This window comes from Schistocerca gregaria, chromosome 1 (assembly GCF_023897955.1).
Source record: "Schistocerca gregaria isolate iqSchGreg1 chromosome 1, iqSchGreg1.2, whole genome shotgun sequence".
Lineage (NCBI taxonomy): Eukaryota > Metazoa > Arthropoda > Insecta > Orthoptera > Acrididae > Schistocerca > Schistocerca gregaria.
Genome location: NC_064920.1, coordinates 823,222,556 through 823,248,095, shown reverse-complemented (window position 1 = coordinate 823,248,095; position 25,540 = coordinate 823,222,556). Strand labels below are relative to the sequence as shown.

Here is a 25,540-nt window from a genome sequence, read left to right as displayed (position 1 = left end):
TATTTGTTTATATGTTCAGATGTGCTAACAAAACTAACGTTTTTCCATTTTTAAAAAACGTAGGTTTCTGTTAAAAAACATACTTCCGTGCATTTTTGTATGGTTTGTATTAAACAATTACACTAGCCCCTCTCCTCACGTTCGGTCTGTGGAATCGGTTCGTCAGTATTTGATGTGTTTTACGAAATACATCCAGCGGTAACGTTAGGTGACTCACCCTGTATATCTGACGACCGAAATTATCTTGCGATTTTCTCAGTAACGGTTGAGAACTACGCGCTACTGCTTACACATTTTGTTGTTGTCATGGAGTACTACGAGTGCTTTGCGTGACACAGTGCATTATGTCACATGACATGGGTACTAATACCAACTAGTAAAAAAAGCGTGAATATGACAAGATGGTTTGATTTAAATGTCTTCGAAGCTGCTAGTTAAGTCGAAAAGTAAGTTCCTTTATTTTACAATCCTAATATTGCCCAGCACATATTCGCCTTTTTGAGCTATGATAGGAGCACTTTTCTTTCTGTATGTCAATCATCAGTCATTATTTTGTTGTTGTTATGGTCTTCAGTCCTGAGGCTGACTCCATACAAATGCTTTCAGAAACGACTTCCTGACACTTAAACCTATACTCGATGTTAACAAATTTCTCTTCTTCAGAAATGCTTCCTTGCCATTGCCAGTCTGCATTTTATATCCTCTCTACTTCGACCATCATCAGTTATTTTGCTCCCCAAAACAGCACAACTCTTGTACTACTGTAAGTGCCTCATTTCCTAATCTAATTCCCTCAGCATCACCCGATTTAATTCGACTACATTCCATTATCCTTGTTTTGCTTTTTTATATCCTCCTTTGCCGGCCGCGGTGGTCTAGCGGTTCAGGCGCTCAGTCCGGAACCGCGCGACTGCTACGGTCGCAGGTTCGAATCCTGCCTCGGGCATGGATGTGTGTGATGTCCTTAGGTTAGTTAGGTTTAAGTAGTTCTAAGTTCTAGGGGACTGAAGACCTTAGATGTTAAGTCCCATAGTGCTCAGAGCCATTTGAACCATTTGAACCATATCCTCCTTTCAAGACACTATCCATTCCGTTCAAATGCTCTTCCAAGTCCTTTGCTGTCTCTGACAGAATTACAATGTCATCGGCGAACCTCAAAGTTTTTATTTCTTCTCCATGGATTTTAATGGCTCAAATGGCTCTGAACACTATGGGACTAAACATCTATGGTCATCAGTCAACTTAGAACTACTTAAACCTAACTAACCTAAGGACAGCACACAACACCCAGTCATCACGAGGCAGAGAAAATCCCTGACCCCGCCGGGAATCGAACCCGGGAACCCGGTCGTGGGAAGCGAGAACGCTACCGCACGACCACGAGCTGCGGACAGGATTTTAATACCTACTCCGAATTTTTCTTTCGTTTCCTTCACTTATTACTCAATACACAGATTGAATAACATCGGGGAGAGGCTACAACCCTGTCTCACTGCCTTCCCAACCACTGCTTCCCTTTCATGTCCCTCGACTCTTATAACTGCCATCTGGTTTCTGTACAAATTGTAGTCATTGTGATCAGCAAATTTATTTTTGCTACAGATATCTACTATCTCTCTCAGTCCACATTACTTAACTAATGAAGGAAAGCCCTGGCGATTTTTGTGTTCATCTCTTCTGGACACCTACAAATCTGTTAGGGGAACTCGCTGTCATCCTAAAAAGCAAGTAACAGACGCACGCATAAATCGAATGAACATTTTTTGTGACGATAATGTGTTGGTATCTGGTAACTCGCACAGAAAAAAAAGGCTGTGATCTGGGCGAGAGGCGTCATACTTCCTGTGGCTTAATCACCCTGCGGAAAGACTTCCGCTACGCCTGCCGATATACAGAGCCTGTGCTCCCAGCGGAGCGCATTGGGTGTGTTTCCATCTCAGGCTAAAGAACTGACGATGCATCCAGGCGGTCTAGCAGCTTCGTTGCTGGTTTTGCTGGCAGCGAAAGACACTGTGTTGTTCGATTGTGTCTGCAAGCACATCTTGGGTGACCTCAACCAACGCAGACTCAGTCCCGGCGAAACACAGATATCTTGGACCTACTGTATGCAGGTATACCGAAGTAAGTACTTTTTCGTACAGTGTGGATAGATATGACGTTACCCACCGCGCAGTTTTGGACTACTGCAGAGGCAGCTTGTCTTACATACACGCTTATGAAGTAAGTTGAAACGTTCTGAGGCTGATAGTGAGGCATTTGTTTATAGGGGGGAAACTGCGCCTCAATTACAACCTTTCAGGTCACTCAACTTTGTCGAACCTTCTTCCAGTGAGAAGACATCATGATGAATTGGAAAGTCTGAAACTTACGCATCTTCACCTCTCAAAACGTTTTCACTGAGCCCAAAAAGGTTCCCCGGACGTTGCAAAATTTGATGGTCAGTTTCTACAATAAGAAAACATGTTCCTGGAGAAGTTGTGGCGCACGTTGTCATAATCATACCCTTTATATCTTTTCTATAATAATATTTCTTTAGATAGTTACACAGATTGAGGGATTACGATACAGGCCAACTCGAAATGAATGTAGCGTAAAGAAAGGGTTGTGACTGTTTAATTCGTAGCGACAGGTACGTCAGTGGATTCCTTGAATAGGGTACAGACAGACAGTCTTGCGAAGTACTTTTGAGCATGTATTCCGATGACTGTCCTGAGCAGCTAGTTCGGCAGCCCATACGCTATGAAAATATCTTAGACCTTGTACTTACAACAGGCGGGAACTTATCGATGGCGTCGGTACAGAGACGGGATTTAGTGATCATGACGTCATCATAGCGACCATAGTTACTATGGTGGGAACATGATGGTTATTTAGGTTAGACGGTAGTTTGAGGTACTCTGATGAACACTCACCAGTCGATACGCAGCAAGGCAAGTCGGATATTGTTTAAAGACATTCGACTATCGAAATTCTATCAGTAAACGTTCGAAGTATTTCTAACAAAGTTCTCAAATTTACTGCCCTCCAGGAAAGTCCTCGAGCTCAAATTATTTTTTGAGGCCGAGAGCTGGCTGAAACCTGAACTAGAGAGCAATAAGATATTTAGCGTCACGTGGAACGTATATCGGAAAGAGAGACTAGGAAGTTAGAGAGCATAGGTAGGGGAGAGTTCATTGTTATTGACAAAAATATTGTCTCTATTGAGGTCGAAGTGGAGTGCGATAGTGAAGTCATCTGGTTACGTATAACAGGTGTAGGTGAAACCAAGTTAATTGCCGGATGTTTGTACCTACTACCCGATTTCGCTGTGGCAGTCCTAGAGTCATTCAAAGAGCGTATACAGCCAGTAGCGCGTAAGTACCCAGATGACGAAATACTAGTTGGAAGCGGCTTTAACCTGACAGGTATAGACTGGGATGTCTATGGACTCATTGTAGAGGGCACAGACAGACAGTCTTGCGAAATACTTTTGAACACCGTTTCTTGAAACTGTCTTGAGCAGCTAGCTCGGCAGCTCACACGCAACTGCAATATCGTAGACTTTGTAGCTACAAACAGGTCAGATCTTATCGACAATGTCAGTTCAGAAACGGGTTTTAGCGATCATGATGACATTATAGCAACTATAGTTACGAAAGGTAATAAATCAGTCATGAAGGCTAAGAGAGTGTTTCGGACAGAAAGGGTAGATAAGCAGTTGTTAGCATCTCACTTCGGCAATCAATTGATTTCATTTAGTTCCAGCATGATCGACATCGAGGAATTGCGGTCACAGATTAAACAAACTGCAAATTATGCCCTGGACAAGTTTGTGGATTAAGGACAGAAAAGACCCATCGTGGTTCAAAAACGAAATTCGGAAAATGCCTTGGAAGCGAAAGCTGTTGCGCTCTCCTTGCAGAACACTTGAATGACGACAGGTAAATCTTGGAAGAGTTTCGTGCATCTGGAAGAACTATGCGCGAAGCGTACAACTACCACTACCGGTTTGCCTTAGCAAGAGATCTACATCTATATCTACATACATATTCCGCAATCCACCATACGGTGCGTGGCGGAGGGTACCTCGTACCATAACTAGCATCTTCTCTCCCTGTTCCACTCCCAGAGAGAACGAGGGAAAAATGACAGCATATATGCCTCTATACGAACTCAAATCTCTCTTATCTTTGTGGCGGCGGTAAAATTGTACTGCAGTCAACCTCAGATGCTGGTTCTCTAAATTTCCTCAGTAGCGATTCACGAAAAGAACGCCTCCTTTCCTCCAGAGACTCTCACCCGAGTTTCTGAAGCATTTCCGTAACACTCGCGTGATGATCAAACCTACCAGTAACAAATCTAGCAGCCCGCCTCTGAATCGCTTCTATGTCCTCCGTCAGTCCGACCTGATAGGGATCCCAAACGCTCGAGCAGTACTCACGAATAAGTCGTATTAGTGTTTTATAAGGGGTCTCCTTTACAGATGAACCACATCTTCCCAAAATTCTACCAATGAACCGAAGACGACTATCCGCCTTCCTCACAACTGCCAGTACACGCTTGTCCTACTTCATATCCCTCTGCAATGTTACACCAAATATTTAATCGACGTGACTGTGTCAAGCGCCACACTACTAATGGAGTATTCAAGCATTACGGGATTCTTTTTCCTGTTCATCTGCATTAATTTACATTTATCTATATTTAGAGTTAGCTGCCATTCTTTACACCAATCACAAATCCTGTCCAAGTAATCTTGTGTCCTGCTACAGTCACTCAACGACAACACCTTCCCGTACACCACAGCATCATCAGCAAACAGCCGCACATTGCTATCCACCCTATCCAAAAGATCATTTATGTAGATAGAAAACAACAGCGGACCTACCACACTTCGCTGGGGCACTCCAGATGATAACCTCACCTCCGATGAACACTCACCATCGAGGACAACGTACTGGGATCGAGCCGAGATCCCGAGAAAATTCTGGTCATACGTAAAATCGCTAAGCGAGTCTAAGGCCTAAGTCCACTCAAATGTTGATCTGTCTGGTGTGGCAATAGAAGATAGCAAAACGAAAGCAGAAGTTTTAATTTTCGTGTTCAAAAACTATTCACGCGGGAGAATCGTAGAAACATGTTGTTGTTTGACCATCGCATAGAGTTCCGTATGGACAACATTGTATTGTATTGTATTGTATGGAGCTGGGGACCTAGAAACTGCGGAGAGGTTCCGTCCCCGCCGTGGCCCTCAGTGGTTCACAACCCCACAACAGGCTACAGCAGTCTACTCACCCCACCGCCGCCCCACACCGAACACAGGGTTTTTGTGCCGTTCTTATTGTGCAGTTCTTATCAACGTAGCGCTACGCAATAAACAGTTATAGCCATCTGCTGTCGCTATATGCGTATTCAATCGCCCTGTAGTTCCTCGAGTTGCAGCTTAAAGAGCTACGAGGCTGTAGAGGGAGTGTGTCCCCACGGCTAGAGAACGTCAGCAGTTTACGTACCGAACCGTACAGAATGGTCCTTACAGCAGGTCGGTTGTGGGAGGTACGTCTCGCTACCTGAGAACACATGTCGCTGCCAGTCATTTAGATCGGGGAATACTAACAGAAGGGGCGCCATACTGTCATAACTGTCATTAAGAATATTAATAATAACAATTCATTTTTGTTATAGGGAAAATCTCTCAATTATTTGCCATAATTGTGACATTATTCCAATCCAGTAACTTTCAACTTTCAGAAACAACTAATGGGACAGATTCTCGCGACAGTATACGAGGAAGTACAATGTCGTACGAAATTACTAACAGGTTATGGAGCAGTGCAAGTGAGTCAGCCGGTCCCTAGACACAATCCATGCGGATCTTTGTGGTAGTCAGGAGCGTCAATTTTTTTCCATTTACAAATTAATTATGTATGTTACTATCATATAACATTATCTAAGCGTCTGTTTCTTTACACCGATATTACCTTCTTACCATCTAATCTTCAGCATTCTTCTGTAGCACCATATTTCGAAAGCTTCTATTCTCTTCTTGTCTAAACTATTTATCACCCATGTTCCAAATTCATACGTGGCTACACTCCATACAAATACTTTTGGAAAAGACTTCTTGACACTTAAATCTATACTCGAAGTTAACAAATTTCTCTTCTTCAGAAACGCTTTTCTTGTCATTTTATATCCTCTCTACTCCGGTCATCATCAGTTACTTTGCTCCCCAAATAGCAAATCTCATCTACTACTTAAAGTGTCTCATTTCCTAATCTAATTTCCTCAGCATCACCTGATTTAATTAGACTACATTCCATTATCCTTGTTTTGCTTTTGTGGATATTCATCTTACGCAAGACACTGTCCATTCTGTTCAACTGTTATTCCAGGTACTTTGCTATCTCTGCCAGAATTACGATGTCGTCGGAAAACCTCAAAGTTTTTATTTGGATTTTAATTCCTACTCCAAATTTTTCTTTTATTTCCTTTACTGCTTGCGCAATTGCACAATATATTGATTTAATAACATCGGGGATAGGCTACAACCCTGTCTCTCTCTCTTCTCAACCACTGCTTCCCTTGCATGCCCCTCGACTGTTATAACTGCCATCTGGCTTCTGTACAAATTGTAAATAGCCTTTCTCTCCCTGCTCTTCACCCTTGCCACCTTCAGAATTTGATAGAGAGTATTCCAATCAACATTGTCAAAAGCTTTCTCTAAGTCTACAAATGCTAGAAACGTAGGTTTACATTTCCTTCATCTAAGGTAAGTCGTAGGGTCAGTAATGCCTCACGTGTCCCAACATTTCTACGGAATGCAAACTGATCTTTCCCGAGGTCTGTTTCTACCACTTTTACCATTCGTCTGTAAAGAATTTGTGTTAGTATTTTGCAGCTGTGGCTTATTAAACTGATAGTTCGGTAATTTTCACATCTATCAACACCTCCTTTCTTTGGGAATGGAACTGCTATATTCTTCTTGAAGTCAGAGGGTATTTCGCCTGTATCATACATATTGCTCACCAGATGGTAGAGTTTTGTCAGGGCTGGAATTCCCAACGCTATCAGTAATTCTAATGGAATGTTGTCTACTCCCGGGGCCTTGATTCGACTTAGGTCTTTCAGTGCTCTGTCAAACTCTTCACGCAGTATCGTATCTCCCATTTCATCATCAGCTACATTCTCTTCCATTTTGGTTAGAACTGGGTTTCCATCTGAGCTCTTGATATTCATACAAGTGGTTCTCTTTTCTCCAAAGGTCTCTTTAATTTTCCTGTAGGCAGTATCTATCTTACGCCTAGTGATATATGCCTCTACAGCCTTACATTTGTCCTGTAGTCATCCCTGCTTCGCCATTTTGCACTTCCTGTCGACCTCATTTTTGAGACGTTTGTATTCCTTTACGCCTGCTTCATTTACAGCATTTTTATGTTTTCTCATTTGATCAGTTAATTTCAGTATCTCTTCTGCCACCCAAGGATTTCTACTAGGATTTGTCTTTTTACCTATTTGATCCTCTGTTGCATTCACTATTTCATCCCTCAAAGTTACCCATTCTTCTTCTACTGTATTTCTTTCACCTGTTCCTGTCAATCGTCCCCTACTGCTCTCTCTGAAACACTCTACAACCTCTGGTTCTTTCAGTTTACTCCAGGTCCCATCTCCTTAAATTCCCACCTTTCTGCAGTTTCTTGAGTTTTAATCTACAGTTCATAACCAATAGATTGTAGTCAGAGTCCACATCTGCACCTGTTACACGCTATATTTCGGGGGTCTTTAGCGGGAGAGATATGCAACTTGCTTCAGCGAAGCGGGAAAGTCGACGGAGTAATATGCATGAGACGTAAAATCCTAGCCGATATTGCGTACAGAATAAAAATAATTTGAAGGCAATAGTTTCCGCATGCCCTCCTAGGACTGAGAGAGAATGTCGAATGTTTACAAAAGGAGTAACATGGATAGTCGCAGTGTTATTTGAGTATCAGAAGTAGCAAGTCATGTGTCGAGCGAGCGACTGAGGAATCTGAGATTAAACTACAGCCACCTACGTGTCGCTTGCTTAGGTACCGGGAAGACAACAGCACCAGTTACTACACGCACAGAGTAATCTCAGAAGTGGAGAGCATTAGCAAACGGCTGCGGTCATCAGTCCCTAGACGTACATACTACATCTACATCTACATGATTACTCTGCAATTCACATAAGTGCTTGGCAGAGGGTTCATCGAACCACAGTCATACTATCTCCCTACCATTCCATTCCCGAACAGCGCGCGGGAAAAACGAACACCTAAACCTTTCTGTTCGAGCTCTAATTCTCTTATTTTATTTTGATGGTCATTCCTACCTATGTAGGTTTTGCTCAACAAAATATTTTCGCATTCGGAAGAGAAAGTTGGTGACTCAAATTTCGTAAATAGATCTCGCAGCGACGAAAACGTCTTTGCTTTCATGACTTCCATCCCAACTCGCGTATCATATCTGCCACACTCTCTTCCCTATTACGTGATAATACAAAACGAGTTGCCCTTTTTTGCACCCTTTCGATGTCCTCCGTCAATCCCACCTGGTAAGGATCCCACACCGCGCAGCAGTATTCTAACAGAAGACGGACGAGTGTACTGTAAGCTGTCTCTTTACTGGACTTGTTGCATTTTCTAAGTGTCCTGCGAATGAAACGCAACCTTTGGCTCGCCTTCCCCACAATATTATCTATGTGGTCTTTCCAACTGAAGTTGTTCGTAATTTTAACACCCAGGTACTTAGTTGAATTGACAGCCTTGAGAATTGTACTATTTATCGAGTAATCGAATTCCAGCGGACTTCTTTTGGAACTCACTTTTCGTTATTTAGCGTCAACTGCCACCTGCCACACCATACAGCAATCTTTTATAAGTCGCTTTGCAACTGATACTGGTCTTTTGATGACCTTACTAGATGGTGAATTACAGCATCATCTGCGAACAACCTAAGAGAACTGCTCAGATTGTCACCCAGATCATTTAGATAGATCAGGAACAGCAGAGGTCCCAGGACGCTTCTCTGGGGAACACCTGATATCACTTCAGTTTTACTCGATGATTTGCCGCCTATTACTACGAACTGCGACCTTCCTGACAGGAAATCACGAATCCAGTCGCACAACTGAGACGATACCCTGTAGGCCCGCAGCTTGATTAGAAGTCGCTTGTGAGGAATGGTGTCAAAAGCTTTCCGGAAATCTAGAAATACGGAATCAACTTGAGATCCCCTGTCGATAACGGCCATTACTTCATGCGAATAAAGAGCTAGCTGCATTGCACAAGAACGATGTTTTCTGAAACCATGCTGATTTCGTATCAATAGATCGTTCCCTTCGAGGAGATTCATAATGTTTGAATACAGTACATGCTCCAAAACCCTACTACAAACCGTCGTCAATAATATAGGTCTGTAGTTCGATGGATTACTCCTACTACCCTTCTTAAACACTGGTGCGAACTGCGCAATTTTCCAATCTGCAGGTATAGATCTATCGGTGAGCGAGCGGTTGTATATGATTGCTAAGTAGAGATCTATTGTATCAGCGTAATCTGAAAGGAACCTAATCGGTATACAATCTGGACCTGAACACTTGGCCGTATCACGCGATTTGAGTTGCTTCGCAACCCCTAAGGTATCTACTTCTACGAAACTCATGCTAGCAGCTGTTCGTGTTTCAAATTCTGGAATATTCCATTCGTCTTCCCTGGTGAAGGAATTTTGGAAAACTGCGTTCAATATCTCCGCTTTAGCAGCACAGTCGTCGGTAACAGTACCATCGGAACTTTCACTACGACAACACACTCACCCACGTCATCGCCTATGTTACACAAGAACGTATAATAATCACTCAGACGGCATATGGCAGCAGTAGCAGTGTCCGGGGGACGCGGAAAACAATGCCGTCGTAGCAACACCGACTCAAAGGATGGCCACGGCGAACGCCAGGTCTGTTGCAGACAGAAATGCCTGGGCGTGCTTATCACTATAAAGCTCTTATTTTTGGACAAACTGTTTGGTATTGTTTTTGATTCTGCAGTTTTATTTAGATGAAAGATTTTCTTACTATCGTAAAGCTACAAATGAAGATATAGTTCTGTGTTACTGAATCCTGTCGAAAGAAATGTAGATCAATATGAGAAGATGCTGTGCCCCATTGCAAGCTTCGGAAATTTTACATTCAAGTAACTATATTTACTTGATCCATTTTGTTATCGAAACTTACCCCAACCCCGTTACAATGAACTCGTTTCTTTTATTTATTTATTCCTTTTCGTTTGACATCGTCACTGGAAATGTGAACAAATTTTCATGTGTAAATGTCCAGCTGTTGCCAGTCATTAGGTTACAGTCGTTTTCAACGAAAGGAATTCTAAACAAGAAACAAAATAGCTTCATACATCGAAAATACTGCTGTGCTTAAACTTTTTTAAACATGAACATAAGAAAAGATAAGTATCCCCCTCTTGCGACTGAAAGGACAAACTTTATAAGACAAAAAAAAATATTTGATAAAACAATTATCTCTCCTTTGACTCTTCTTGTGTCCCCCACCCCCTCCCCCAAGGTGTACAATTGCAAGATACTTCATTAACATTCAGTGCTCCTCACCCCATAGTCAAACAAGATACCTAAAGAAGAGCACCAATATGTTTATAATTTCTTGTAAAAGCAAACCAGTACAAACGTAACTTCCTCAGATTTACAAATAAGGTAAAGAAGCACGAATTCTGTTGCTGCTGAACCATGAAGTTGGTTTTGTATGCCAATCCTTCAAACACGTGGAAATTTAAGTTCAGGAGTACACTATTTGTTAAGAAGTGTAATGAATTGTACAATTAATTGATTGCAGAAATCTCTCAGAATAATGTGTGTTGGTCAACTACCGCCAATAGTTTCACATTTTCCTGTGTCATAGAGGGAGACACCACCACTATGAGTATGCCTGCAACAGACCTGGCGTTTGCCGTGCCTAGCTGACGTGACGTCACCAACAAGCGCCGAGGCCTTCCTTTGAGTCGGTATTGGTCGTAGTCGCAATGCGGAAACGAAGTGATTTTCCTGACGTCCAAAAGGACAGGATCATTGGCTTTCGGGCGAAAGGTAGAAGCATTTCCTAAACGGCCAAATTTGTTCTCGTGTCGCGGTGCTTAAATTGTACCGTGCACGGCAAAATGCCTCTATTCAAAACCGGCGTAGAGGCAGCTTCGGTGCAGCAAGGGGCCTAGATGTCAGGGATGAAAGACGTCTGCAGAGATACGCACAGACGAATAGACTTACAACTGTAGAGCAACTGACCGCCTAGATGAACGAGGGGCTACCAACAGCGTATCCTGAACGACCGTTCAGGGAAGGCTGTTCCTATGAGGCCACGCCAGCAGGTGCCTGGTTCGTGCACCCTCGCTGACTGCTGTCCATCGTCGACGAAGGCTCGCCAGTACCTCAGCTATAAGTCCGCTGAGTGGCAACAGATGGTCTTTTTAGATGGATCACATTTTATGATCCATGAGATAGTCGGTCGTCGTTTTGTAAGGCGTGAGACATCTCAAAGAAAACAACCTGCAACTATCGTATCATTTTGAAGCTGCATGGGCAGCTGTACGTGTACACGCTATCCAAGCTCTGTTTGACTCAATGCCCAGGCGTATCAAGGCCGTTATTTCGGCCAGAGGTGGTTGTTCTGGGTACTGATTTCTCAGGACCTATGCACCCAAACTGCGTGAAAATGTAGTACATGTCAGTTCTAGTATAATATATTTGCCCGATGGATACCCGTTTATCATCTGCATTTCTTCTTGGTGTAGCAATTTTAATGGGCAGTAGTGTATTTTCGTGCCATTCCCTGGGTGATCTCACCATTTTGTAAGGCACAATCGATTCTTGCAAACGTACAAATATCATCTATCCTTGTAAACCATCACCACCCCTACATGCAGTCTGTTTTTCCTCAGCACGTTGGCATCTACCAGCAGGACAATGCAACGTGCCACACACTTCACTGTCTATATGTGTGGTTCGAAGGGCACCAGGATGAGTTTACCGCACTCCCCTGGCCTGGATTTAAAACTAACAGAGGATCTGTGGAACCATCTCGATCGAGCTGTTTGCACCGTGGATCCTGAACCTTGGAACCTACAGCAGCTGGCCGTAGCACTGGTGTCAGTGTAGCTTCCAGAACTTTAATAACACTCTTCCTGCATGGCTCGCCGCGGTATGCACTGCAATAGTTGGTTGTTCTGGCTTTTGATAGGTGGTCGCATTAATGTGACTGGACAGTGTAATACTTTGTGAATATTTTCTACCAACATTTTATAGCACATTGGTTACTGTGGCCATAATCATATTGTGGTATAATCACTGAACAAAAAGGTAAGATCTACATTCACACCAATAACATGAAAAGACTTCGTACATTGCTGAAATATGCATTTATTTATTGTTCTGTGGGACCATGGTCATGGCACGAGTCAATACATGCAATTATAACATGATAGTAGAAACAGATAAAATGAAATATAAGAAACGTATTCAGGCGACAAGTCGTAAGTTTAAATAAAGAAAATCAACAATGTATCACTAGAATTTTCTTAATTTTTTAGCTCATCCAGGAGCTCCTCGACAGAATAGAAGGAGTGAGACACGAGGATACTCTTCAGTTTAGACTTAAAAGTGTTTGGGCTACTGCTAAGATTTTTGAGTTCTTGTGGTAGCTGATTGAAAATGGATGCAGCAGAATCCTCCACTCCTTTCTGCACAAGAGTCAAGGAAGTGCATTCCACATGCAGATTGGATTTCTGTCTAGTATTAGCTGTGTGAAAGCTGCTAATTCTTAGAATTAGCTAATATTGCTGACAACAAACGATATTAAAGAAAACATATACTGTGAGGGCAATGTCAGAATTCCCAGACTATTGAATAGGGGTCGACAAGAGGTTCCTCAATTTACACCACATATAGCTCGAACAGCCCGTTTTCGAGCCAAAAATTCCCTTTTAGAATCAGAAGAATTATCCCAAAAAATAATACCATACGACATAAGCGTATGAAAATATGCGAAGTAGACTACTTTTCATGCCGAGCTGTCACTTATTTCGGATACTGTTCTAATGGTAAATAAAGCAGCATTTAGTTTCTGAACAAGAACCTGATCATAGGCTTTCCCCAACAGCTTACTATCTATTCGAACGCCTAGGAACTTGAGCTGTTCCGTCTCGCTTACAATATGCCCATTCTGTCTGATCAAAATATCGGTTCTTCTTGAACTGTGAGTTGGAAACTGTAAAAACGAGTCTTACTGTGATTTAGCATCAAATTATTTTCCACATGCCATGAACTTATTTCATGAACTACATTATTTGATACTGTTTCAATGTTACACACAAGATCCTTCACTACCAAGCTGGTTTCATCAGCAAACGGAAATATTTTTGAATCACCTGTAATTCTAGATGGCATATCATTTATATAAATAAGAAACAGCAGTGGTCCCAGCACCGACCCTTGGGGAACGCCCCCTTAACAATGCCCCATTGGGACTAAACATCACTACCACTCTCAATAGTGCGGAGAATTACCTTCTGCTTTCTGTTCTTAAAGTAAGAGGCGAACCAATTGTAAGCTACTCCCCTTACTCCATAATGTTCCAATTTCTGCAGTAATATTTTGTGGTCAACACAGTCAAAAGCTTTCGTTAAATCAAAGAAAACACCTAGCGTTCGCAACCTTTTATTTAATCCGTCCAAAAACTCACAGAGAAAAGAGAATATAGCATTTTCAGTTGTTAAACCATTTCTAAAACAAAATTGTACATTTGACAGCACATTATGTGAATTTAAATGGTCTAGTAACCTTGTATATACAAACTTCTCGATAACTTTAGTAAACACCGATGGCATTGAAAAAGGTCTAAAATTGTCAACATTATCCCTGTCTCCCTTTTTATAAAGTGGCTTCACTATCGAGTACTTTAATCAGTCAGGAAACTGACCACTCCTAAAGTAAAAGTTACAGTGGCTAAGTACCGGGCTAACGCACATAGAACAGTGTTCTGCTAGATACCCCGTCATATCCATGAGAGTTCATGGTCTTTAGTGATTTAATTATTTACTCAATCTTCCTCTTGTCAGTATCATGGAGGAGCATTTCAGGTAACAGTATCGGAACACATTTTTCTGTATGATTCCATGTAGGGATTAGGTTTCTATTTAGTTTACCTGTTATATTCAGAAAGTGATTATTAAATACTATACATATATGCGACATGTCAGTAACACAGACATTCCCACTACGCACTGATTCTATATCCTCGACCTGTCTCTGCAGACCAGCCACTTTCTTTATGACTGACCATATGGTTTTTAATTTTATCTAGACTTTCTGCCACAAATCCGCCAATGGGAGGGCTGGGTGCCGTCACGTGAGGTACGCAAGAGGGACGGCGAGGTAGCGGTCGCAACAGCGAGTCTCCCTCTTGTTTGTCAGCTTAATTACTCTCTGGACGTGTCCACCAGTCCGTCCTACTGAGGGCGAAATTCTCTTCCCTAACAATGAGTGGTTCACTCCACAGCCATAGCGTTTCTTGAATATTGTACCCCTTAGTGGTACTTATTGGGAATACAACTCATTTTTCTCTGAACTATAACACTTCTTATTATACCAATCTGAGCTCCTGATACCATCCTGACCATGTACAAACACATTGTTCCACCTCTCACCCTCATGCAAGCAGTTATTCGCCTTGCCATTGATAGAGTTGTTGCATGTTCTCTTGACGGATATCGTAGAAAATTCTGTCCAATTGGGCCGTTAGATCATCAAAATCCCGGGCTGCTTGGAGGGCCTGCCCATAATGATCGAAACTTTCTCAGCTTGGAAGAGATATGGCGAGCTTGTTGGCCAAGGCAGCGTTTGACAAGCACGAAGCCTGCCATAAATACCATCAAAACAGAGTGTGGAATATCGTCGACGTTTTACTGTGTTATAAGAGTGCCGCTGGTGACAACCTGAGCAGTCCTGCTATGGAATGAAATGGCACCTGAGACCATCACTCCTGGCTCTCGGGCTGTATGGCGGGCGGCAGTCAGGTCGGTATCCCACCACTATCCACTACACACATCTTTGCTGGTCACGGAGGCTCAGGTCGAATTTGGACCCATCACTGAAGACAGTTCCACCTCCAGTCAAGATATTCCAGTCTGAATGCGGCTGACACCAGTGTAAATCAGTTCGTTGGAGTACAGATATCAATGGTAGTCGGTGTAAGGGGCACAGTGAGCTCAGTCGACTTTTTATGGGCTGCTTATTAATGGTTCTTGTGGTCACTGAAGCACCAGCTACACGTCGGTTCGAAGATAATGATGAGCCTTCTGCTGTGAGTGCCTCTCCGACGACTGCTCCGTACTCTAGTTCCAGCGTCTCTCCAGGTGGACCACTTCCTTCTTGATGCTGTGTTCGGCCACGATTCACACATTCATCCCAACATCGCCGAATAGTGGCGCCGATGCTGTTCAAATGTCGAGTGTTTCACCAATTACTCCCACTGGCTTCTGTAACCCAACTAAACATCCTGTCTCAGATGCTGACATCTTTGTATATTGTTCACACGCCTGTCTGCGAGGCACAGTTACTGTCCAACTAAGTACATGGGATGACGTTCGCAAAGACTTTATGTCCTGGTATCGACATGACCCCTGGTTACTACCCTTCTCAGTGTGGCAGGAAAACTGCGCTGCAGCGTAATACATTCATCCATCGGCCGCCAATTTTGCATTTACCGTCGATACCTTAATGAACATCAGTTTGTTAGCAAATTTGCAGAATCCCTTCTTCTTTGTCTTAGAGTGTAGATAGAAGCAGTGTATATGTTGTGTACATAGTTCTACGTAGTCAGTGCGTACACAACTTTCCCACTAGAGCGCGCCCCGCTAAACATAACAGCGCAGGCGCAGCGCTCGTCCGTCTCCGCACTACGAGATGGCGCTGTCTTAGAGACAGACCAAATTCTGCTTCCGCCGATCCGCGTATTAATATGTCACGCAGCCAATGAGATTTCTGCTAACGTAGAATCTTTTCTCCTCCCGGATCACACTTGTGCAGCGATACCTGAACGCTCGAGGTATTATAACGAGTGTACAGACCTCCAATTGGTCAGTCTGCATTAGTCTATAGTCAAGTTTCAGTCTGCGCCTAATAAGATTATCATATTCCTGTACGTAGCCATGAAGATAAATGTATAGACACTTTGTCAAGTATCAGAGATATGTGAGAATAAAGATTAACGTACAAAGACGAAAGGAACTTCAGATTGTCAATTGTAAATAGCATCCAGAATGAAGTTAAGTAAGTTTTATGATTGTTATTATTTTAATAAATGTGTGTGAAAATTAATCAAGTTCTGTTTAAAGTTGGTCACCGTCAGCTACTCTAAGCGTGCAAGTGGCATTTCTATCGTCTGACCTAACGGCAGAAGATAAACACGCCGCTATAAGACCACAAGACATATTGCTGACACTCGCCTACTTCATTAGAGCGAAAAGTCAAATAATCCCATGGTGTGTGTACCGAAGGTCTTACAGTACATGCACCACAGTATAAAAGCACGTCTCAGAAGAGTACAAGCACCGAAATGACTGGACACCGTTTCGCAGATGTTTACGCACTGCTGGAGACATGCGAGACCCTGAAGCCGCCGTCGGTGGCGTTGCCGGCTGTCGCACAGCTGGCAGCGATAGGCGCAGCCCACGACCTGCCGCTGCTTGCCGAGGAGGAGGAGAAGTGTAGCGCCGCCCTGGCGGAGATTCGCGGCCTCACTGCCATCCAGGCCTGGCAACTGCTCTGGAAGGACCTCCAGTGCCACCTCACCACTGACTGCATCGACTCTTGTCCTGTGCACGGGTATGTACGTCACTGAAAGTCCCAGCCACTAATCATACACCTAATCCTCTTCTCTTCTTTAATTGCTTCTGTAGGCCATCACTGTTTTCCTACACTGACAAGGGAACCTCCCCATCGTACCCCCTCAGATTTAGTTGTACATAGGCACAGTGGACAGGCCTTGAAAAATTGAACACAGATCAATCGAGAAAACAGGAAGAAGTTGTGTGGAACTATGAAAAAAAAAAGCAAAATATACAAACTGAGTAGTCCATGCACCGGATAGGCAACATCAAGGATAATGTGAGCTCAGGAGTGCCGTGGTTTATGTGTTGGGTACAAAAACGGTGTGTCACGCTTATGCTGATGATGTCAGTGTAGTAGTTAACACGCACTCAGAAATGGAAGTCGTTCAACAAATAATCCACACTTACACCACTTCTTCCGGAGCCAAACTCAATGACCAAAAATCGAAAATTTTACCTGTCGGACCCCATATGGAGACCATTCAAAGAACATGGCTGCAAAGGACAGAGAAGACGAACCACTCAGGTATGATTCTAATGGCCAACCCAAGAGAGATGACAGTAGCCAACTGGGACCATAAACTAAATATATTCAGGGCTACTCTCTATGAACACAAAACTAGAACGCTCAATAGGATACAGAGAGCCCTATTGATTAACAGCTATGCGCTAAGCAAAATATATCACATCGCAGCAGTGTTACCAGTACCCAAGGATACAGCGGAAAAGCTTTTAGCTGCAGCGTATTGGTTCATATGGAGCGGAAACATCTTTAAAGCCACCATGCCAACCATAGTGTTAACCCGCGCCGCTGGTGGTTTGGGCGTCAAAGACATCAAGAACCAATGCACTGCCGTATATATGGACTGAATCCGCAAAATACTGCAGTCACCCCATCCGACAATTACGAAAACGTTATTCAACAGGTTAGCCCCAACGAGCAAAAAGGCCCCAGTCGATGTTGGTCGCATCAGCGCTCAACTCGATCACGTCCGGACTTACTACCTGGATATGAGCTATATTCAAGATACTTCACAGCTGCTTAACACTAGACGGACCTATTACCATCTCACGAGACACCATAGACAAAACCCAATGGAAGCGAAATATCCAGCGGTCAACTGGAGTAACGTCTGGAAAAACATTAACAATCCCATCCTCCACTCCAAAGTAGTGTCCACGCGGTATGACATTGTAAACGAGAAGCTGCACAATATCAAAATGAAGCAGAGTCCATACCGTGACCATTGCCATACTGTAGATATCTTGGCACACATTCTCATCTGCCGAGACCAATACCAAATATGGAACTGGATTAGAAAAAAACTCGCAATAATTACTAGAACACAGACTTTGCTATAACACTTAAATAGGTACTTCAGACTGGCATTTCTTTCCAGCAACAAAGAACAATAGCTACACTTGGATTATCGGCCAGTTTGCGTATTTTGCAGTTACGAATACACATGCGAGTATAGACGAGTACATACAGTATATAATGGAAGAGCACCACAACCATCAAACGAGTCGGAAATACAAAGCTTTGTTTCAAAATTTCTTACTTCACACTTTGTCATAATGAAGCGGTAATTCCTAATTCTGCTTCATTACAATTAAGTTAGCATTTATTAATTTATTTGTTTTTATAGTACGGCAAGTCAAAGTGCCTCAAAAAACTAATTTTGCCAGAAGCCGTAACATATAACAAATCAGAAGTGCTTGATTGATTTCGTATTCTTCTGTTTCACGGGTCTTGGACAGATTGCCACGGAAAGAAGATTTACTCAGTTTCTTTATATATTATTTAATAAAATAAAATAAAACTAAATTAAATTAAAAAGTAGGTTAAGTTAGGGTGAAAGTGGCGGTGGCAACAGATTGTTCTTTTTTATTTATTGATATTTTTGTTTTAATTTTTAGGATAGTTAGGATTTTGGGGGTGATAGGGGCCAACGCCTGAAGTGGAAGAGGACCAGGAAAAAAAATAATAAATAAAAATAAAAAGAATTGCGAGTCCAAATTCAAATACATAAAAAAAGTTGGTTTGATAATAGGTTCATATACATATTGAAACGTCCCCTTAGAAAAATTATACAAGACTGTGCTTAAACTGAAACACAATATTTTTGGCGCAACGCAATCTGACTTCCATAAATCCCTATGAAAGAATGGCCCTGACTAACATTAACCTATACGTTTCACAAATCACTTACCTCACAAAAATCTTCGTTACTCAAGCTACTGCAATACAACGAGCGCCACTACTGCAGCTAAATAAAAGATTCAAACTACAGAAGGCACTAACTACCGATAAGCAGAGTCAGCAAATGAAAGATTTTAATAGAGAACAAACAATGTATCTACCTTAATAGTCATTATATATATATATATATATATATATATATATATATATATATATATATATATATATATATCAGTTCATGACATCAATTCTTACAAATTTCAAAACTCCGCCATCTCTCTCCCCACATCCACCACAGCTGGGGGCTCACCTCCAACTGCGCAACGCTACGCGCTGTTAGCATCCAGCTGCCGCTGCCCAACACTACAATGGCAGACAACAATGCAAACCAGCCACAGACTGCACATGGCACAGCCAGTGATTTTCATATAGAGCGCTACGTGGCGGCGGCGTTACCAATAAAAAAAACCTGAACAGCCTACTTACAATATGATATGAAAAAAAAGTTGCTAGAGCGAAAAAAAAGTTGCGTAACGGTAAGCGTCGCTCACCGTAGGTAAGACGTCAAGAGTTCATTCGCTGCTACAGTTTAAAAACGCAATTCTGCTGTCTGCTGAAGTTATCAATTTAACGGAACTTTGAACATAATTAAAAAAATGATGATGATCTGGGTTCGATTCCTGCTTCTGCCGATGATTTTTAATAGGGACAGACAGATTCTAATCTCATCTGCCTACGCCAAGTGAAGAAGGTATAATGGCATTAAAAAAAAAAAAAAGTGGTCCCGTGGTTCGCGTGAGCAGCTGCCGAACGAGACGTCCTTGGTTCAAGTCTTCTCTTGAGTAAAAACTTTAATTTTTTGTTTTCAATTATTAATTGTCCGTCCGTCCAATGCGATCACTTTTTTGGGAGTGATTATCACATCCACAACAAAACCTAAATCGGTCAAGGTAGAAGAATCTTTATACCCATTCGCCAAGTGTACAAGTAAGGTGGGTCGACAACATATTCCTGTCATGTGACGCACATGCCGTCACCAGTGTCGAATAGAATATATCAGACGTGTTTTCTTGTGGAGGAATCGGTTGACCTATGACCTTGCGATCAAATGTTTTCGGTTCCCATTGGAGAGGCACGTCCTTTCGTCTACTAATCGCACGGTTTTGCGGTGCGGTCGCAAAACAGACACCAAACTTACTACAGTGAACAGAGACGTCAATGAACAAACGGACAGATCATAACTTTGCGAAATTAAAAAAAAAAGTAAACTTTTCACTCAAGGGAAGACTTAAACCAAGGACCTCTCGTTTCGCAGCTGCTCACGCTAATCACGGGACCACGGCGCTCCTCAACTTACGTTAGCCTTGATGTTGTATATCTCGCGCATGGACTACTCAGTTTGTATATTTTGCTTTTTTTTTCATAGTTCCACAGAACTTCTTCCTGCTATCTCGATTGATCTGTGTTCAGTTTTTCAAAATTTATCCACTGTACCAACTTATAACTAAATCTGAGGGGGGTGCGGTGAAGAGGTTCCCTTGTAAGAACACCGGACAAAACCTTTCTCACGCCATGGAGACACCACGCTAATGCCTTGTCAAACCACAGACAACCTTGATAATAGACTCTCTTCGGCGACGAAGACAGTACATAATTTTCTTCCGGTGATTCACATACAGCTGAAGGTAGTCGAAAATGTTTACAACCCATGGAGCTACCACTTTCCCGGGAAATACTTTCAGACGTTTCCTTGGGATAATGACTGGGTGATTTAGAGGTCTGTTCCGATGTATGATACACTACTTGAGTGTTCGTCAAATCCACGTGTATTCATAGAGCCCTGCAAACGAGGCTGGTATGATCTGGGAATACCGTTATTCATTGAAGCCAGAAACATTATAATAACTCCTGAGAGGGTGATGTTCTAATAAAATGTCGTTCCATACAGTCTGTGAAATGGCCATGAGCTATGTGTTTGGGGAGTGGTAGGGCTAGACCGTTAAATAAAAATCATTCACACAGTAACGGATTTATTAAAATAAACGAACACTGCGCCCATTAAGTAACTAGATATAAATGGTTGCCCAAAAGTGCACAATACAATTATAAATGCCAGCAGGTGTCCAGTTGGCTTCCTTCTACAATCAACGGAGTGTAGGCAGGACTGGCACCAGCAAACAGTACAGGATGTGCCGTTCTATAGGACTTCTAACACATATAAATATAATACATTTAACATACGCATAATACCCAGGTCACAAAAAAGTGGATGGATCTTCAAAATTTCGCAGATTACACATTGCATTTCTCGGGTCCTAAAATGTGTATAAAATAACCAATCACGACAGTAATAAGTTATTTACACCGCACAAATAAGTATAAATTAAAATAATAGTGTTTGTATCTAACGTAAATGGCTGTTAATTCTTGAATAATAAAGGAAAAGTTACAAGTCCTGGGAAACATAGACCAGCATTAGAGAGCTAGGATGAAACTTGCAAGAAACAGTGCTGATGTCAGCAGCCCAATCGAACAGAATAAAGCAATATGTGCAGCCTCCACTGGAACAAGTTACAATACTCACATAATGTAAATCTTAAGATCAGACACAGTCAGCGAGGAAGTTCACACCAGGTGTAGTACTAAAATCTATCTCTCCATACACCACAGTACTCAAACGAATAAATCGTCAATTGAAACGTAGGGCAAATAACACTTTATTCCAGCCTGCAATAGCAAGAACAAATTAATGGGCGGAAGTAATTTAACACTAAAAAAAAAATAACCAATGCTTTTCCAAGTCTCTCAGCGCTAATAGAAACCACCAAATGAGAAGCCAACTGAAAACAATAGGGAGTGAAGTTCTGGAAAATATCACTAAAGTCTCGATTATACAGGGTGAGTCACCTAACGTTACCGCTGGATATATTTCGTAAACCACATCAAATACTGACGAACCGATTCCACAGACTGAAGGTGAGGAGAGGGGCTAGTGTAATTGTTTAATACAAACCATACAAAAATGCACGGAAGTATGTTTTTTAACACAAACCTACGTGTTTTTAAATGGAACCACGTTAGTTTTGTTAGCACATCTGAACATATAAACAAATACTTAATCAGTGCCGTTTGTAGCATTGTAAAATGTTAATTACATCCGGAGATATTCTAACCAAAGTTGACGCTTGAAACCTCCCACGTTCAGTTGCGTGTTGTAACAAGCACGGGCCACGGTCTGCGAGCAGTGTCATGTGCATACTGCATCGTCACCGCTTTCACCCGTTTCATGTGTCGCTACATCAGCAATTACATGGTGATGACTTTAATCATCGAGTGCAATTCTGTCAATGGGCATTAACAGAGAATGCGTTGCAGTTCTACCTGTTTACCGATGAAGCGGGTTTCACAAACCACGGTGCAGTGAATCTACGGAACATCCATTACTGGTCCGTGGACAATCCTCGCTCGCTCAGGCAGGTAGAGCGACAGCGACCGTGGACTGTAAATGTATGGTGCGGAATCATTGGCGACCACCTCATTGGTCCTCACTTCATTGCATGGGCCCAAACAGCTGCAACATACATCGCGTTTCTACAGAATGATCTGCCAACGTTGCTCGAAAATGTCCCACTGGAAACGCGTCGACGTATGTGGTATCAGCATGATGGTGCACCTGCACATTCCGCAATTAACACTAGGCTGACCCTTGACAGGATGTTCGACGGTCGTTTCATAGGACGTGGAGGATGCATAAATTGGCCAGCCTGTTCTCCTGATCTTACACCTCTGGACTTCTTTCGGTGGGGTACGTTAAAGGAGAATGTGTACCGTTATGTGCCTACAACACCAGAGGATATGAAACAACGTATTGTGGCAGCCTGCGGCGACATTACACCAGATGTACTGCGGCGTGTACGACATTCATTACGCCAGAGATTGCAATTGTGTGCAGCAAATGATGGCCACCACATTGAACATCTATTGGCCTGACATATCGGGACACACTCTATTCCACTCCGTAATTGAAAACGGAAAACATGCGTGTACGTGTACCTCACCGTCATGGTAATGTACATGTGCGTCAGTGAAAAAGACCAATAAAAAGGTGTTAGCATGTGGACGTACTGTGCTGTTCCAGTCTCTTCTGTACCTAAGGTCCATCACCGTTCCCTTTGGATCCGTACGTAATTTGGTGGTCTCCGATACACACGATCGAACAGCGGAGGAGTGGTACTCAAGCGTCAACTTTAGGTTACAATATCTCCGGATGTAATCAACATTTTACAATGCAACAAACGGCACTGATTACGTATTTGTTTATATGTTCAGATGTGCTAACAAAACTAACGGGGTTCCATTTAAAAAAAAAACGTAGGTTTGTGTTAAAAAACATACTTCCGTGCATTTTTTTATGGTTTGTATTAACCATTTACACTAGCCCCTCTCCTCACGTTCGGTCTGTGGTATCGATTCGTCAATATTTGATGTGGTTTACGAAATATATCCAGCGGTAATGTTAGGTGACTCACCCTGTATATTGAACTCAGTACCACAGAGCAACATAGTATGTTCCGAGACGTGCACAGAAAATTCGGTTCCTTTTAGTTGGTCTGTTCCACGTGACAACAGATACACAGCCTTCCTCTGTCTGCACCCCATAACCTAATGATTCCTGCTCTTCGACTCCTGTCCCCGTGCTTGCATAGGCACTGCTCTGGCACCATTCACTCGAACACACACTGCTCTGGAGGTCCTGTCTCAGGTTGTCTGCTCTGAATGTACTTTGTACTCCTGTTGCCAGCTGAAACCTGGCATCCAACCGCCACCTCTTCCTAGGAATTGGCTGGGAAAGGACTCAGCCATTGCTGGATAGGATGGATCTAAGTCTTTATTTTGCAGGCAGTCTTAATTGAAACAATATGAGGCAGTAGCTCCATCCAGAGTGTTCACCATGAGGTCAGGAGTTCAACTGACCTACTACACAGTACTGCCACCACAGGGCACTGTCCTCTCTTCCTACACATAATCCAAGATGGCGGTCTGGGGAGGAAAAATGGCGGGAAAAGGACTCAGCCTGTGATGGGCTGATGGATAGGATGGATGTAAGTCTTTATTTTCAGACTTTATTTTAAAAAAATTGAGGCAATAGCTCCATCCAGTGTGTCCACCATGAGGTCCAGAGTCCAACTGACCTAGTACACAGTACTGCCTCCAGAGTGCGCTTTCATCCCATAGCGGTCTGGGGGGAAAATGGTGAGTAAACGGTGCTGGGCTGCTGGAGAGAGAAGGAGTGTACTTTATTTATTTTGGAACAATTTATTTAGAGACAGATTTCATGTAGTTTATTTATTACCTGATACAAAACACACACTCTGACATGCTTGGTATCGCAATTCACAGCCTACAGACCTGCAAACTACTTGTAAATCCCGAAATAATGCAGCACACTGATGTACAGAGACGGAAACAACTCGTAAATTGTCAAAAGAATGCTTGTATAATGCTATGATAACACGCTTGCTAATCGCCAGCTGTTGAAATGATGCATTGAACAGCCTACAGAACTGCAAACTACTTGTAAATAAAACGAAATAATGGAGCTCACTGATATGCAGACATACTCACTAATTATAAACTGCCAAAATAATGCATACAATTTATTTAGGGAAAGATTTCACCTACTTTAATTATTACTGGTGTGCTGGAGGTCGCAGTAAATAGTCTACAGACGTGCAAGCTAGTCTCATATAACCGAAATAATGAAGTACACTGATGTGCGGAGACGCAAACACCTCCTAAGTTGTCAAAATAATGCAAGTAAAAGGCTCTGCAAACAAACTTTCTAATCGTCAAATGTCGAAAATATGCATTGCACAGCCTGCAGACCTGTTCACAAAATAATGCGACAGGCACGAAAACAGCTCGTAAATCATCGAATCAGGGAAACCGGCAGGTAAGCGTGCTTGCACAGCTAGATGCAGCGCGAATGTCCCACTAGTATCACTAGGAACAATGCACCCTGTGCCATTCTGGGAAGCAATGGAACAGATTTGTATAGCGCAACCTGTGACGTCTGTATCACGCGAGCAACAGTGAACACACGTACACGCCCCGGAGGCGTCTTGCATATGGCACTAGCATGAGCGCTCCACCCAGCATACACGCCTTCTGTAGGGAAGCAGTTTGTTGATACGTCACAGTGGACGATGGTTCGAAAGCGTTTTTTATGTGCACTGAGTATTTGTGCAGTGTATTAGTTGCGGCTGTTTCAGCGTTGTTGAGTGTGTTGTCAGAGCGTTATATATGCATTATTTCAATGATTTACGAATTGTTTTCGTGTCTGTCGCACTACTTTGTTAACAGGTCTGTAGGCTATGCAATGCATAATTTCGACAGTTGACGATTAGCAAGTTTGTATTATGTCACAGAAGGGACG

At 42.6% G+C, this 25,540-nt stretch overlaps 1 protein-coding gene across 1 annotated transcript in view; it reads left to right on the top strand.

Moving 5' to 3' along the window:
* The first annotated feature begins 1,924 nt into the window (after positions 1 to 1,924).
* The window catches only part of LOC126271480 (uncharacterized), a 137,535-nt gene continuing 113,919 nt past the window's right edge, over positions 1,925 to 25,540 (top strand). Inside the window, exons 1-2 of the mRNA XM_049974157.1 lie at positions 1,925 to 2,121; positions 16,650 to 16,896. Of these exons, the coding sequence (XP_049830114.1) occupies positions 1,956 to 2,121; positions 16,650 to 16,896 (413 nt within the window). The 5' untranslated portion in view covers positions 1,925 to 1,955. The remainder of the gene's footprint in view (positions 2,122 to 16,649; positions 16,897 to 25,540) is intronic.